The sequence below is a fragment of the Cheilinus undulatus genome, linkage group 17 (genome assembly GCF_018320785.1).
Source record: "Cheilinus undulatus linkage group 17, ASM1832078v1, whole genome shotgun sequence".
NCBI lineage: Eukaryota > Metazoa > Chordata > Actinopteri > Labriformes > Labridae > Cheilinus > Cheilinus undulatus.
The window spans coordinates 3462329-3479501 of record NC_054881.1 but is presented as its reverse complement, the minus strand read 5'-3'; the positions used below and the strand labels follow the sequence as shown (position 1 = coordinate 3479501).

The window sequence follows — 17173 nt, the reverse complement described above, 5'->3', positions numbered from 1 at the left end:
TGCCACAAGCAAAATTATCACAAATTTTAAAAAAAAGTTGAGAAAAATGGCCAAAAATGCCCGAGGAGGGCACAAGGGTTAAACAGAGACATAAAGAAAGGTCCCTACAATTAGTCAGAGTGACTCCAATATTACCGCCCTGGTAATATAGCCTGCGACCCCCAAAATAAAGGTGCCAGAGACCGGGGACCCCCACTGTACCTGAAGGTGGATGAACACAGTCATGCATGTTCAAGAATTTGGGGGGGATGGGAGAGCTTTCTGGGACACAGCCAAACTGGGGGCCAGCAAAATCATGGTCCATTGTAAAGTTAAACTATGGCATTTTATATATAACACTTTTTTCAAAGAAACTAATTTTAATTCATTTGTGTAGTAACAATGTAAATCCTTTTGTTGAAAAACGAATTAAAATACATTAAAAATAGCTAAAATGGGTAAATAATGACAAGAAATGGTGGGAAAGGTGGTGAAATTGGTTTTTAAAAGTAGCAGAAATGGATTAGAAATAGCAAAACCTAGATAGAAGTGGCAAAAAAATTTAAAAAAATGGCAAAAAAAATGGGTTAAAGTGGCAAAAATGGGATATTTAGTGGTATAAGGGGATTCAAAAGTGGCTTAAATGGCGTTAAAGAGACAAAAATAGGTGGAAATTTGGTGAAATGGGTTGACAATTGATATAAACCAGCAAAATAAGACTTAGCTGATGCAGAAAATGTCAGAAACTGGCAAAAATGGGTATATCAAATTGTGAAATGTGGCTTAAAAAGTGGTAAAAGGGGTTAATAGTGGCAATAATGGATCAACAGAGCCAACAATAGGGAGAGAGTTGCAAGATTTGGTTTAGACGTGGCAAAAAATAGGCAGAAAAAAGTGGTGGAAAGGGTTTTAAATGGGCAAAAAATGGGTTTAAAGTTGCAATAATGGGTTAAAATTGATAAAAATTTGTTGGAAAAAGTGATGAAAGTGAATTCATATTTGGCAAAACTGGTGTAAGTGGCAACAGTGTAATTTAAAAAATGTTCTTAGTTTTTTTAAGGCGTCTGGAGACCCCATCTCAGTGTTTCACCACCCCAACGTTGAGAACCCCTGCCTTGGACACACGGTTCTTTTCATCTTTGTTTCTCATAAAGCATGAACCAGAGAGATGAACGCCTTTGTCAACAACAGTGGCAGTAAGCAGCAAACTCAAATCACAACCCCAACTCCAGAAAAGTTGGGACATTGCGTAAAACATACACAGACCATAAACAAACTGAGACATTTTACCACTTCACAAAAACATTCAGCTCATTTTGATGTGATGGTAGCAACACATCTCATAAAAGTTGGGACGGGGTCATGTCTACCATTGTGTAGCATCCCCTGTTCCTTTAACAACAGTCTGTAAACGTCTACGAAGTCAGGAGAGTGGCTGCTGGGGTTTTGGGAGAGGAATGTTGTCCCATTCTCTTCTGATGTAGGATTCTTGCTGGGTCTTCTTTTCTTGGTGTTTCCTTTTTTGATGCTCCAAATGTTTTCTGTTTATGAAAGGTCTAGACTGCAGGCAGGCCAGTTCAGGACCTGGACTCTTCTGTGAAGCCATGCTGTTGTGATGGATGTGGTATGTGGTTTAGCATTGTCCTGCTGAAATAGTCAAGGCCTTCCCTGACAGAGACGTCTGGATTAGAGTATTGATAGTTCCTTTTCAGATGTTAGAGCTGCCCACGCCGTAGGCACTAATGCAACCCCATACCATCAGAGATGCAGACTTTAGACCTGAGCAAGGACACAGGACACTGTGTCAAATTTTGATTCCTCTGACCACAGAACAGTTTTCCATGTTGCTTCAGTCCATGTTAAATGAGCTTTGGTCCAGAAAAGATGTTGAAAGTTTTTGCCTCAACAGCTCTTACACAGTCTTTGGTTAGAAATGAAATGTCTTCATGCTTCAGTCACTTGGTCCTATTTTAAGCTCTGCCAAGCAAAAGTTATAAAAACTGTTTCAGGCTTTGTTCTCAGCCTCTTTAATGGGAATGTTTGAGACTTTTCCCTCTCATATATCATCAAAAACATGATGACTCTGGGGTTCTGGTTGAACAAAACAACATTTTTCAACATTAAATCTTTAAAACAGTAGATGTAAGTAGGGAGGAGCTGCAGCTTTATGTCTAATGATTGTAATCCTTCAGCAGCAGACAGAAGAATCCTCTCCTGCACTCTCAGATCTGTGCCCGTTTGTGTGTAAACATAAATGCGTGGTGCTAAAATAAGAGCATCCGTATGGCTGATGGGATTTTGTGTGATCTGCATCTATTTTGAGCCTGGTGCTTCCTGTTTTACCGCGACACGTCAGTTAATCTCCTAAGCAGCTTGTTAACTCTGCTCGCTCCGTTCATTCTCTGACTCAGCCTCTCTATTCATACCTGCTAAGGTGATTAGATGTGGAGTTACATGTTGGTGCTGTGCCACATTAATGCTGTCAAACACCAATCGTCATCATGAGAGGAGTGTCTCAGGAGGAGCTTGGAGCCAAATGTTTTTAATCAAACCTCCTCTGATATTGGCTGATCAACCTCTAGAGATATATGGGACAATGAGGAGTTTTATTGTTCTCTAGGAGAAACTAAGGTTTATCACAGAGAACTGTACCATTTTATTGCAAAATGGAGAAGGCTCTTATCAAAAGATGCTCCAGGAAATGACTAGAAACCTCCATATGGAAAGATGCATTTATGACAATTTATACTAAATAGAATAAAATAAGTTCAAAAGCAATAAATTAATAGTAGCATGAATCTGAATATGAGGATGCAACAAGCTTTATGCTATAAAGGAGGAGGCTGGGGTGGAGTAGGTGAAGGTTTACGCTATAAAGGAGGAGGCTGGGGTGCGTACGCCTGTGTACGTGGGGTCATCTGTACCCAACCTTATCTGTCTTTCTATCTATATGTCTCTCCAATCAATAGATCAATAGATTGATAGATTTTATTCTTAGTTTCATTTTATGGAATTTTCTTTATTTCTTTTGACCTTCTTTTTCCTCTGACTCTGGTGCCATTGCTTGAATTAGGGCTGGGCAGTTTATCCAATATTAAATGAAATTGCAGTATGGCAATATACAATTTTCAAATTGCAAAAGGTGCAATATTTCCTAAAAAACAGTTTAAAGCTTTGTTTTGTAATAGAGATTATGCACTGCATATCATACAATTATTCAAGTGCCTTATTTTAGAATAGTTCACAAATACAACAATTTTCAATACAACAATTCACATGCAGTTTGCAATATGTGTCAATTTCATCACAGTTAGATATTTTTAAAAAAAACATTCAGCCCTAGTTTAATCTTATGTGGATTATATTGTAGATTAATTAAATGCTTATGTTTGTTGAGAAATATATAAATTGCAGAACTTAAGAAATAACCAAATATCAAATTGCAATCGCAATCCTGGGTTAGATTATTTAGTTCGATTATTTTCCCAAATATCCCTGAAAATCATATCAGAGTACTTTTCTTGCTTCTTTGGTATTGCTATTATAACATGGTATTACAGCACTAAAGAGATAAAACACTTAAATGCATTTATAGGTGCTACAGTCCCCTTTCTCCCTCTAAAACAAACCTGTGATGGCAGACTAAAGTCATGTCTGACTGTAAGATCAAGGAGACATATTGTAAAAGTCTGTCTGTGTTCACTTCTTTCTAACTATACTGTTAAGTCTAATTTTTCTCCTCCTGAGTTGTCTGCAATAAAAGCACTTGAGAAACATAACAGCTCCAGACTTGTAATGTCTGTAGAGGATCTTAACAGAAACAGTTAATCAGTATTTAAGTTAGCCTTAGCATCAGCACCAGTGGGTCTAAGCTGCTACAATTGATTCTCTGACCTCCATTAATGCCACAGCTGGGTTTTTTGAATCGTTCTGGACTTAAAATGAGCAAGTCATGAGTTAAAACTCTCCTAAACAGCTGTTTAATCTGTTTTCATGAGGCTGCTGCAGCGCTGGGCCAAAGGCAAAGCGAGTAGATCTCATGCAACAAGTGGCGAGTATTAGAGGTCCATCTAGGATGCTCGCTGTATGTTGCTGTTATTACACACATCAATCTTGGAGAGGAAAGACCATGTTTTTCCTTTACCATGCTGCATAAGTGGGTGAGGTTCAGTTAGTTACCTGGCTGACCTTAATGCTGATGACTGGACTCAGACTGAGATGTCACATATCACTCTGCTTCCCTAACACTAGCATCACACTACAGCTCAGTGCATGCATTGAAACTGTGTGGACAGTGCTGCAGGAATGTTACCAGTGACTGTGCTGATACTGGTTTACTGCTTCTCCACTAATAGATAGGTACTGTAGATTAACAGATTCACTGTCTGACTGATAGATTCCATTTTATGGAATTAAAAAAAGCATAGATTCAGCATAAATAAAGCTAGATGAAAGGTAAAAAACAGGACTTAAATCTGGACACAGATAAGACTCTTGAATGTTCCTCTGTGTCTGCTGGAAGCACGATCAAACAATTACTGTGCCTATTTAAAGAACAATAAAACAACTATCAGCTGACAGTAGCAGCGTTATTCAGCGGTAATTTGTCCATGTTTTTAGTTATCTAAAGCTGACCTTGTTAAGCCAAGCTCTCCTTTTGTACCTGGCTTCTTATCTCCTTATTCAACACATAATGTCTGAACTGGATTTAGCCCGTTCCAGTCGGGACGTGGAGCTGAGGACGAAGGCTGCATAACATTTAACCTCCACCTGCAGTAAAAACCCGCTCACGTCAGGAAGGCCTCGCTCATTTACGAGTCCTTTCACTACTCGCTGGAATTTCCGCAGCTTGCAAAATTTCACAGCAGATCTTGGCTCACTTGAAAAGCTGTCAGGAAACAGGAGAGTTTCATAATGTGTGTTTTAATGTGTGTGACTGATCTCTGTCTGCAGCCAGAGGGAGAGCAGGGCTGTTAGAGTGTTCACTACTGTGATTCCTTCTGATAGCGGCTTTAAAACTGTAAATCTCTGCTATTTAATGATCAGAACGTAGCAAAGCTTCTGTTTTTGAACTCAAAGCTGCTGCAAGTGAAAGAGAGAGAGCACTGATTGCATTGCATGAAAACATTGGTACCAAAGTTTGACAATGTGTTTGTGCAATTTAGAAAGTGTGCAAGAGTTTGGTGCAATTCTGGTAATTCTAAACAAGAAATGACCTAATACTGGGATGATGTGTATTAAAATCTTCTTTTTTTTTGGTAGTTAAATGTAGTTATGCCCCAACACTTTACACACTGTAAAAAATCATTCATGTTCATTAGAGTGAGGAAAATTTATTAAATTTGTTAAATAAATATTCCAAATTCATTGAAAAAGACAAAACATGTCACCTGCAAACTGGATTGTAATATTTGATCTATGAAAAATAAATTTTATGGGCTTAAAAGTCAAAGAAAGAAAGGAGTGAATGACTTTATAGGAGCAGCAATTTAAAGTGTTTTAAGAGTGATTTTAAAGCTTTAAAGCTTGAAGATGGAGAAAAATGCAAATAAAAGACTGTTAAATATTAAAGCAGGGGTTTTAAACATCTTTGACCTGTGACCTCTTATAAAAATCACCCCACTCTTTGATCCCTGTGTCACGTTTTTCTGTTGTTGGTTTAACCAAAGAAGCTTTATCTCTGCAAAGCTTTCATTTGAATAACAGCAAGGAGCCCAAAGAAGGAAAAGTTTCAGATATTTCACTCAACAAGCAAAAGTTTGGTTGTATTTATTGTCAGGAAGAGAAACTTGAATTTCTTTTTTTTTTTTTTTTTTTTTTTTTTGTTTTTCATATTTTTTTTTTTTTGTCTTTTTCCCTTTATTGGAGAGTGAAAATACATGCATAAGAATCACCCTCCTGCACAGATTTTCCACCAATCGAAACACAGCGTTTTAGCATCAAATGTAGTCTTGAACAGCAAATCAGGCCCAAAATTGTAAAAAAATATCTCAGTTGCCCCCTTGTGGCAGGCTGACGTATAGGTGGTCTCAAAGGTAAAGGCTGAATTTACAAGAAAATATAAAATATTTGACAATAATTTATTAATAAGAGCAGAATGTTCACATTTGTTCCTCTGAAGGTCTGGCGCCTTAAATGTCTGCTGAGAATAAAGCTGGTCCTTTTGAATATATAGTTGACCCCTGCGCCAGCGGTTTTCAAACTTTTATTGCCCAAGGAACACCATATTCAAATCAATACAAAATAGACTAATATAGCAGTCAGATAAAGGGGGGAGGATTCTGGGGCCCAGCCAACTTGGGGTGGCAAAAGTGGGCAAAAGGTGGCTGAAAGGTGGAAAAATTGGTTAAAAGTGATGAAGAAGATGGCAAAATGGGGCAAAAATGGCAAGACAAAGTCAAAAATGGGTAACAATTGGCATAAGGGACCAAAAACTGGGTTAAAAGTGGCAAAAACATGTTTAAAGTGTCAAAAAGGTGCAAAAGGGTGATTATTGTTTAAAAAGAGGTAAAAACAGTTTAAAGGTGATTTGTAAATGGGCAAAATTGGGCCAAAAGTGGCCAAACAAATGCAAAGTGAGCGAAAACTGGTAAGAAGGTGGCAAAATAGGTTACAAGTGGCAGAAAAGTATCAAAAAGCGGTAAAATTTGGCAAAAACCAGCAAAAAAGTAGCAAAAAGGGGTAAAATGTGGAAAAAAGTTCCAAAAAAGTTGCAAAAATGGGTCAAAAATATTTTTTATAAAGTTGTAAAATTGAAAAAAAGCAGCAAAAATGGTTTAAGTTGTCAGAATAGGTGGCAGAATGGGTAGAAAATAGTTAATTGTTCACTTTGTTAAAAGAAGCATGAATTGATAATTGCAACACTAACTTCATCTTAATAGCTTGCCACATGAGGTAACTGTTAGCCAGGATGCTAGCACCAATGCTACTGATCCAACACACATGCACTGATCATCAATAAATCACAGCTGGGCAGGGCCCACTCTCTGGGGGTTTTTAAAGGGCTAGCCAGATCCCCAAGGCACACCTTGGCTTTCCTCAAGGCGCACTAGTGTGCCTTGCCACACCATTTGAGAACCACTGCTCTGCGCTATGTTTGGGGGAGTAGGCGGAGCTACTCCTGTCCCCTGTTGGCATTAAAGCCGGCATCCCAGAGAGCTGCGGTCAGCCATATACTTGGTTTTAACCTAGCCTTGATTTCTCTGTCTCTGACATTAAATTGGACTAAGCTTTTCCTGTTTTAGGTCAGTTAGGATAACAAAAATGATTTCTATTTGCTTAATAGCAGGATAATGATAAATATTTATTTGTTTACTTGGTTGCATTTTCACTTTGTGCATGATGCTGCGCCTGCAGCTGCAGGTTTCCTCATGTCTTCTTCGTGTTTATAATTTTTTGATATTTGAAGTTGACTGGAGGGTTATAATGAGTTCATTTTCCCCCCTGGCCACATCCTGCTGTAGACAAGTCGCCCTGTGGTTTTGGGGTTTCCATCCTTGCAGCTCATTGTTGTGAACATGAGGGACTTTCCTCAAACTTTGTGTAAGTATCCACTCTGACTGAAGGCTAACCTGAACACATTTTGGAAGCACAGGGTCAAAGTTACCCCCTAATACATGAAGGCGTTCAAACGTGAGCAGCCATACGTGCAGCAGCTGTGGTTTAGAACACTTACAGTGCTGTTATTGAAGCATATAGAGATAATTGATGATTGTTCCCTTAGTTCCTCCTTTCTCACACGCTTCCTGCTGTGTTCATGCATTCAAACGTAGATTTTTCCAGTGAAACAGTGATGAACCTGCTGTGATGTCTCCTGTTCTGATCGTATTGACCCAGAGTGGATCCTGTGGACACGTGAGCTGTAATAAACACAGAGAAGTGAGGCCTCTTTTCATCACCACTGCCATCAAACATTATATCTCATTCTAACAGCATCGATCGCAGCATCTCAGTGGAAGTGGATCTGTCTGTGTGGACAGGAAGCGGCGGTCCCAGCAGAGCGGCTCTGCTGCTTTAGAAAAGATAAATGTAGAGATAAATGTTTGATTAACAGCCTCTGCTCTCAAACAAACAGGAAAATACTCCCGTACAGGAGAGCAGGCTAATGCAGGATCAGGTTTGGAACTTTTATTTTTATATGAACCACAGCGATCTGAACAGGATCTCACTCATTTTAATGTGCAGATTTTTACTGATTTGGGACTTTTAGAGTAGGGAAAGCTGTGATTTATGTACTTTTATTTTACATCTCTTAAATGTCTGTAGTGGTTCATTTGTCTTTGAAATCTCTGCAGCTCTTTAGGGGTGATTGCATGTCTTTTTTTTAGTTGGTTTGCATCTTTATTGTATTTTCTATTCATCGTCTCTGTTGTCAGTAGTAGATTAGCATCTTTCAGTGTCTCTGAGGAATCTTTGCACCTCCTCTGTGTTTATTCTCAGTTTATTTGTAACATTTCAGTTATTTTGGTGATATTCTCTATCTGCATGTTTCTCCTGGGTGTTACCTAACAGTTGTTCTACATTTTAGTGGTAACTGTTGTTCTCAGTAGTGGTTTTTATCTCCCACATATTTCCTCTCTTTGCCGCCATTTCATCTCTTTGATCTATTTGCAGTCTTACATCTCTTCATGGTGACTTTGTGCCTCTGAGGTTTTTTTTTTTTTTAGCAGTTTAGGGTCTTCTTCTTGTGGTTTTGCCTATAAATTGTCACAGATTGTTGGATATTCTCACTTTAATCCCTGTGATTATAAATAATTCTATGAAAAGAAGCATATTCTCCTTTCCTGATGGTTTATTACACCAACATTTATGTTGATCAAATAGAAACAGCTTCTTTAATGAGATAAACACAGAATTAAATCGTTGAACATGATACTTAACTGGTGTTTTACTTACTGTGGTATACTATTGCTACTAATAATGACATATTCGTGCTCTTTTTAAACCCTTTCACCACTTATTCCGTCTGTTTTTACCATTTATAACCCATTTTTGAAGCTTTTTGCCCATCTTTACCACTTTTAAGGAGCTTTTTGCAACTTTGATCCTGGTTTGGCCCTTTTCACCCATTTTGCCCCCCAACCTTTTTTTTTTAATGCATTTTTCCCCATTTTGCAACTTTTTTTTTCCATATTTGTAACCTTATTTCCCCTTTTTGCACATTTTTGCAGCAACTTTTTATAAGGTTTTGCCCATTTTGGCTGGCATTCACAATTTTTCAGCCATTTTTTCCTTTTATCACCTTTAACATCTCTTCAGACATTTTTTGCCATTTTTTTGCTGTTTTTCATCCACTTTTTGCCGATTTATGCCACAATTTTGCTTCTTTTACCCATTTGTGCCAGTTTTTCCTCATTTTTGCCATTTTTTCGCCCTTTTATCCTGTTTTGCCCCTTTTCACCCATTTTCCCTCCCTGTTTTAAAATGCCTTTTCTCCTTATTTGCCCCTTTTTGCCCATATTTTAAACTTTGTTGCCCATTTTTCAGCCCTTTTTGCACATTTCTGCAACATCTTTTCTGAGGTTTTGTCTATTTCAGCTGGTTATGTTTTTTCCATCCATCCATTTTCTATCCCGCTTATCGTGTTCAGGGTCACGGGGTGGGGTGGGGGGCTGGAGCCTATCCCAGCTGTCATTGGGCAAGAGCCGGGGTATACCCTGGATTGGACGTCAGTCAATCACAGGTCTGACATTTAGAGACGGACAACCAGGCACACTCACACCTACGGCCAGTTTAGAGTCACTAATTAACCTGTTAAGCACGGTTTGGTGGTGGGTGGAAGCCGGAGTACCTAGAGAGAACCCACGTGTGCACAGGGAGAACATGCGAACACACAACCACATAAAGCCCCTGACCGGGAAGTGAACCAGGGACTCTTGCTGTGAGGTAACAGCACTAATCCTTGCACCCTGACTTTGTAATTATTCACCAATTTTTGCCCTTTTTTCTTTTTTTTGTCACCTTTTTTGTCAGTTTTTGCCACTGTTGTGCTGCTTTTACCCATTTTTGACTATTAACTGATTTTTTTTTTACTTTTCACTTATTTTCTCTCGTCACAATTATTCTATTCTTTTTCAAAAAGGTTGTCTCAGTTTCTCCTACTTCATGCTTTCTGACATTTGTGCACATCATGGCATAGCCATGCAGTCTGACATTACTCTCCTAATCAGTTAACACTTAACATTACAAATAAAAAGGTCATTCTTAAAGGGGTTTACATTTTGACAATGCTATACTGTACTACAGCATAAATAAATAAATAGAATTCATTTTTGCTGATTTGATAAGAGTAGTTCTTATTCAGGTTGGAAAATACATCTCCCATCTTCTGATGGCTACTTCCAGCAGGATAATGCACTGCGTCACAAAGCTCAAATTATCTCAAACAAGTTTCTTGAACATGACATCACATCATGGATGTGCAGCAGAGAAATTTGCAGCAACTCTGTGATGCTGTCATGTCAATAAGGACCAAAATCTCTGAGGAATGTTTCCAACGGCGTGTTGAAACTATGCCAACAGGTATTATGGCAGTTCTGAAGGCAAAAGGGGGTCCAACCTGGTACTGGCAGGGTGTACCTAATAAAGTGGCTGTTGAGTGTAGCTCAGACCTGTAACTTCAGTCTATATTTACAGTTGATGTATGGTTATCATAATAACTGCTCTTATTATGCTGATAACGTTGTGCGTCCATAACTGATCATACTTTTTTCAGACAGCTGTTTACTTCACATCCTTTACAGTTTCAAAATAACTTTGTTTCATTTTCATTAGATGTTCCTCGCCCACCTCTGACTACTGAGCCATGCACAGTCTGCAGTCTGCTCTACATTTCTCATCCTTATTTGTGTAAAAGTGTCACTAAACTGCAGACATGGCTCCAACTTTCCAACCTGCTCAGCTAATGAGAAGCAAACGTGTTGAACCTGCAGAGGACAGGATCTGAACGGTTTTATAAGTACAGGGAAAATGAGGCTAGCTCCTGTGATGTAGGCCTGATCATCTTCACCTGCAGTCATAAATCTCTACATGATGGAGAAAGCTCTAGATGGATGCTGCTGACTTCTCTGACGCTTCATCTTCTCAGAGTTAATAGAAACTCCTCTCAGATACTAATACATCAGTGTCTGGCCATAATTGTCTCAGTCATGTTTTCTAGTCTGCGCTGTGACGGTCAATGTGACGCCGCTGCGGTGAAAGTAAAGAGTTTTACAGGAACAAAAAAAATCATCAACACTCTGCTGTTATAGGAGGAAGTTACTCTGGTGTAATTTCCTGTCAGTGGTCACCCCTGGGAGCGTCACTGATCTGAATTAAACACTTCAGTCAGAGGTAGCGGTGTGCACGCTGCACTCACAGGAAAGAGAAGTGAGGGCTTCTCTCCTGCTGCAGCTTTTATTTCTATTCAGCATGTCAGCGGTGAGTTTGATTTGTGGCCTGTGTATGGCATGGTAATTGATTTCTGGTTTGTATTAATGAATCTTTTCTCTCCTGACAGGGTATGGGTGCTCCGTGCTCCTCAGGGGGCTCGGCTGAGAGAGCGGCCCCGAGTTCAGGGATGTACAAACTGGAGATCGAGCTGAAGAGAGGAAACAACCTGGCCGTCAGGGACAGAGGAGGTACGCCCATAACTTGACTCTCATTTTTAGTTTATGTAGCCTACTTTAACACTGGCTGGTCTCTCTGTATTCTTTTGTAGTTTTTCTTTCTTTTATGTCTATTGCAGTCTTCAGGTTCATTTCTGAGGGACATCACTCCTGAATTTAAGCATTCATAGCAAAATGGATTTACAGTTGTGCTTCATGGTGAAGCCTCTGCTCTAAAGACGCTCCCTGGACTCATGAAGCAGCATTTCTGCCTTCTCAGAGAGCACAGAGCGACAAACCCCCTTTAAATAAATACATGCATTAATCATAATGCATATTTGATATAATAAAGTCTAGTTCAGCTGCATAGAAGTGAATATGAGGGTGCAACAAAGCTTCAGCTGGAGAGGAGGAGGCTGGGGTGGAGGAGGTGAAAAGCCAGCAGCAGTGTGGTGTGATCAGGGTTGATGAAGCCTTATATGTCATATTTAAATGGGCCGTCTTTTTGAGAAAATGAGCTGTGATTGGCAGAGAATGATGGAAGACAAAGCTGATTGCTGCTGGGCGTATCACTCCGTGCCTATTGCTCATTTATGCTCCTTTTATGAAAGAAGATCCATATTAGGGTTGTCAGAGTTTATGCTTTAATTGCAAGTAATAAAGATCCATAATTACTGCTTTTATTTATTTAAATTGCAAGCTTTATTGTCTCTGTGTACACATCTTGGTTAATCCTCATCAGCAACTCCCTGCAGCCACAGTGATGTGAAATAATTCCACCACTGCTCCTTAAAGTCTCATTTCACTTTAAAAGCTCACAGATGGCTCAGAGGAGAAGGCAGAGGTCAAATGCACATTGTGTTTTCAAATATTTACCTTTAACTGTTCACTTATATTGCTGCACGATTTGGTATGAATATGCAATTTCAGTTTTATTGGACAACATTGGGATTTGCATTTAAGACGTAATTCATAAATGAATGTAAATCTGCATAACATAACTGCTGCAAAAAAAAATGCATCTTTTTTTTTTTTTTTTTTGGCACACATTTCAGGACAAAAAACACATTTTGCAGCTTCTGCAATTTGAAAATTGCAGGACGTATTGCAGTTTAATCTAGATATGGATTAACTGCTTAGCCTTAATCATGATTCTACTTGCTTTGTTGTCAAGGAGAATACTGAGAATAATGCTAGTTTTATTTCTCAATTCAAGACATGCAAATATTAAATAGCATTAAGATACAAAGCTGACGTTTTTACAGTACTGCTTTCAAAATATGGACACAGGGGTTATGGTGATGCCTCACAGCAAGAAGGTTCCTGGTTCAGTCAGGGCCTTTCTGTGCAGAGTTTGCATGTTCTCAACGTGCATGCATGGGTTCTCACCACCAAAGAAATGCTCGTTAGGTTAATTGGTGACTCTAAATTGCCCGTAGGTGAGCATGCCTGGCTGTCTGTCTCTGTTTGCGAACCTGATTGGGATTAGTGATAAAGAAAATGGATGGATGCTTTCAAAATAATTTCAATTTTCAAAAAATGTAAGTGTTTTTTCTCTTCAGAAAATAAAGGCAATGCTATGATTTGCAATAGTGGCTCTATTATAAACTCAAAGGCCTTTCTGAAGACATTTATGTAAACCTTTAAAGTACCACTCAGTACTAAAATAACAGCAGCTTTTCATGTGGTTATGTGATTGGCAACTTGACATCATGATTTCTTTTGCATTTAATTGTGCAGCACTGGTCCCTTATTTCCTTTTCAATCCATAAGTCATTTCTTTCAAAATAAAAGCAGGTCTTTAGCCAAACAGGATGCAAATCACTCTTAGCTGAAGATATCTTAAAAACTTCATGATGGAGATATTTATTGGGATTATCTAGATTAATCTTGACTCAAAATAGTGTTTATTTGACAGCCCTAGTCCATACATTTTAAACATTAAAACTGCGCATGCTCAAAGCCTTGTGCATCCTTTATGTTGGGATGGAGACCCACTGCAGGGCGTGGCCTTTCAAAGAACCACATTTATATTTCATTATCAGCTAAAATGGATTTAAAAACATCAACATTTTGATTTTGGCAAAAGTCTGATATCATGCATCCCTCGTTTTCCATCGTTCCCATTGCTTTGTGTTTGTTTTTACTCATTTTTTAAGTGTTGAAGCCATGCTTTCTGTACTTACTCTGCATCTTTGCAGTAATTATACAGCTTATTGCAGTCTTGAGCATAACTTTGCAGGGATTTATTTAACTGACTAACATTTGTTGATCTTGTTTTGTGAGAATTGCTAATTTTCAAGCACTTTTTAGTGATGTTGTTTGTGTTATTATGTTGTGTCCTTGTCTTTATTAAGTGTGCTTTTTTTATTGCAGTCTTTTTTTACGTCTCTTGGTTTCAATTTTATCTCTTATGTGCAGTTTTTTTCTTTGTATTTGTTGTGCATCCTTTATGGGCTGTGAAATTAACTGAAAATTAGATAAAATTGCAGTATGGCATACTGAAATGTTTAAGTTGCAGACAGTGCAATATTCTTTAATCTGAAATGTGGGAGAATACCAGTTTAATGCAACTTTATGCAGCAGAGATGTTGTGCTCTGCACACTATGCAAACATTTACATCTTTTTTTTTGAATAGTTTTCAAAAACCCAATTTTTCTTGTACTCATGCATGTTTTTCTTAAACAAATCAAGTTTGACATAAAATGATCAGCTCTTTCAAATTTGCAATATGAGCCAAAATAATCACATTTAAATCTTCCATCCTTAGTGTAATCACCAGCTAATCTTGTGCTGGTTAGAATATAGAATGGTTTTCTTTGTGTTTGTTGTGTTTGTTGCAATATCAACAAATAAAAAATCACAACTAGACTATTTTGAAAATTGTTCAGTCACTTTTTAACTGTCACTGATGTACTGTAAAGGGATGAACACAACCTGTAGTTCATGTGGGTTTTTTTTTTTTTTTTTTTTTTTTTTGTTTCCTTAGGCACCAGTGACCCATATGTGAAGTTCAAGCTTTCAGGTAAAGAAGTGTTCAGGAGCAAAACCATCCATAAAAACCTGAACCCGGTGTGGGAGGAGAAGACGACGTTGATCCTGGACTGTCTGAGTGAACCTCTGTATGTGAAGGTAAAGACTGACATAAACACGCTCAGAGCTTTTCCACTTTAATAATTAATGAACATGAGAGTCAGCCGAGGTTTGTTCTCCCTCTGCAGGTGTTTGACTATGACTTCGGCCTTCAGGACGACTTCATGGGCTCAGCTCACCTTTACCTGGAGTCTCTGGAGCAGCAGAGGTTGGTCATGTTAATATGATTCATGCCGCTGTTTGGGCTGGGTTTATGTCTGCATCCATGAAAGCCTCATAAGGTGCATAAAAAAGGTATTCAACCCCTTGGATGTTTATCTTTTTATGATTTTATAAATCAATCCTGGTCGATAAAATTTGGCTTTTTTGACTATAAAAATATACAGAAAACATATGTAAGGTACAGCCGATTGATGCTATAGGTCCGACAGTTATTGAAATGGGGATCACCTGAGGTCAGTGAATGTGTCTCAGTGATTGTAGTAAAGACACCTGTGTCTGGAAGGTCCAGTCACTGGTTAATCAGTATTCCTGGCAACCATGAAGACAAAAGAACACTCAGAGAAAATGTTATTGAAAAGTCTAAGTCAGGGGATGGATGCAAAAACATTTCTAAGTCTCTGAACATCCCCCAGAGTTCAGTTAAATTCATCATGAAGAAATGAAGGATTATGTCACATGTGTAAATCTGCCTAGATCCGACCGTCCTCACAAACTGAGTGAGCGTGCAAGAAGGAGACTAGTGAAAGAGGACACCAAGACACCTATGACTACTCTGAAGGAGTTCCAAGCTTCAGCAGCTGAGATGGGGGAGACTCTGCAGACAACAACTGTTGGCCGGGTTCTTCACCAGTCAGAGCTTAATGGAAGACTGATGAAGAAAACTCAGATTCAATTTGGACTAGAGTTCACCTAAAGGCATGTGGGAGACTCCATGGTCAAGAGGAAGAAAGTTCTTTTGTCTAATGAGACCAGGATGGTGATGCCAAACACTGACATCACCACAAACACACCATCCCCGCTGTGAAGCATGGTGGTGGCAGCATCATGCTGTGGGGATGCTTCTCAGCAGTCAGTCCTGGAAGGCTTGAGAAAAGATTTATTTTCCAGTCAGACAATGAACTGAAGCATACAGAGAAAGCTACACAGAAATGATTTAAAGAACAAGGGGAATGTTCTGGAGTGGCCGAGTCAAAGCCCAGACCTCAATTCAAGAGAGAGTCTTTGGCTGGACTTAAAAAGGGCTGTTCACACCTGATCCCTGACAGAAATGAGCAGTTTTGCAAAGAAGATAGGAGCAAAATTGCAGAGTCCAGATGTTTGAGCCTGAGTGAGACCTATCCACACAGACTTTGACATTAAAGAGGGTTTTTACGCTCTTTCTCATATTTTGTGTCTCCCTCTGTCTCAGGATGATCCCGGTAACTCTGGTCCTGAAGGATCCTCAACACCCTGATCAGGATCTGGGCTCCCTGGAGCTCGCTGTGACTCTGACTCCTAAAGACAGTCCTCTGGAGGAACGACGGGACTCCACGGTACGTCAGATTCTCATTCCAGCTTTGTCTTTTAAATCAGAAATTCAACTGGATTTGACTCCAAGTCATTTGTGTAAAATTTGTTGACACTGAATGTGGGCTGGATAGTTGCATTGAAAAAAGTAAGAGTTGATGCAATGAGGGAATAATTCAGCAGCTTTTGCTGGATGTAATGAACAACTTTAACCTTTAATCCCTTAGTCCAGGGGTGTCAAACTCAGTCACAACCGGGGCCGTTTTCTGGATTCATGTCTAATCTGAGGGCCAGACAGGGCCTCCTTTATAACCATAAACTGTCGACCTCATTTTACCAGTGATAATAAATTAAAAAAAAAAAAAAAAAAGCACTGATGATAAATGATTTTGAAATTAAAAAAAGTTGAAAAGTGAAGTTTAAGGGCTCACAATATGAAAAAAGGAGATTAAATTGTTCAAAAAGGTCAAACTTGAAATTGAAAAATAATGTTTCTTAAACAAATACATTAGAAATTTTCAGACATATTAGAAAGAAAGTCAAAATTATGAGCTTAGAAGGTCAAAATATAAAGTAACATCTGTGATAATTAAATTAAAAGTCAAAATATGATTTCCTTTTTTTTTTTTATTGTGAGTCTAAAAGGCCAAACTATGGGATTAAAAAAGTCAAAGCTAGGAGGTAAAATTGCAAAATAGAACAAATAGAAAAAAAAGAAGTCAAAATTATGAGTTGAAATGCTAGATGTACAAAATAAGAGTCAAAATATGTCTTAAAATTTTAAATTGTGAGTCTGATAGGTCAAAATATGTGATTAAAAAGACAAAATATGATATAAAAAGTAAAAAAATAAAATAAAATAAAATATCAAAATATTTTAAAAACATCTGAAATCATGAGTTTAAAAGTCAAATATGGGATTAAAAAGTCAAAGTAAGGAGTTGAAAGGGTCAAAATATAATTTAAAATTTAAAATTGGGAATCTAAAAGATAAAAATGTGACATA

General features: G+C 38.4%; 1 protein-coding gene across 4 annotated transcripts in view; it reads left to right on the top strand.

Annotated features, from left to right (window-relative positions):
• The window catches only part of LOC121525072 (multiple C2 and transmembrane domain-containing protein 1-like), a 59718-nt gene that overhangs the window by 16949 nt on the left and 25596 nt on the right, over positions 1-17173 (top strand). For 3 of the 4 annotated variants that reach the window (XM_041810830.1, XM_041810828.1, XM_041810831.1), the window contains exons 2-5: positions 11477-11597; positions 14555-14697; positions 14787-14866; positions 16070-16193. In XM_041810830.1, coding sequence (XP_041666764.1) covers positions 11477-11597; positions 14555-14697; positions 14787-14866; positions 16070-16193 — 468 coding nt within the window. Of the gene's footprint in view, positions 1-11311; positions 11398-11476; positions 11598-14554; positions 14698-14786; positions 14867-16069; positions 16194-17173 lie in introns of those variants that run through there. The other variant, XM_041810832.1, reaches the window with a different exon arrangement.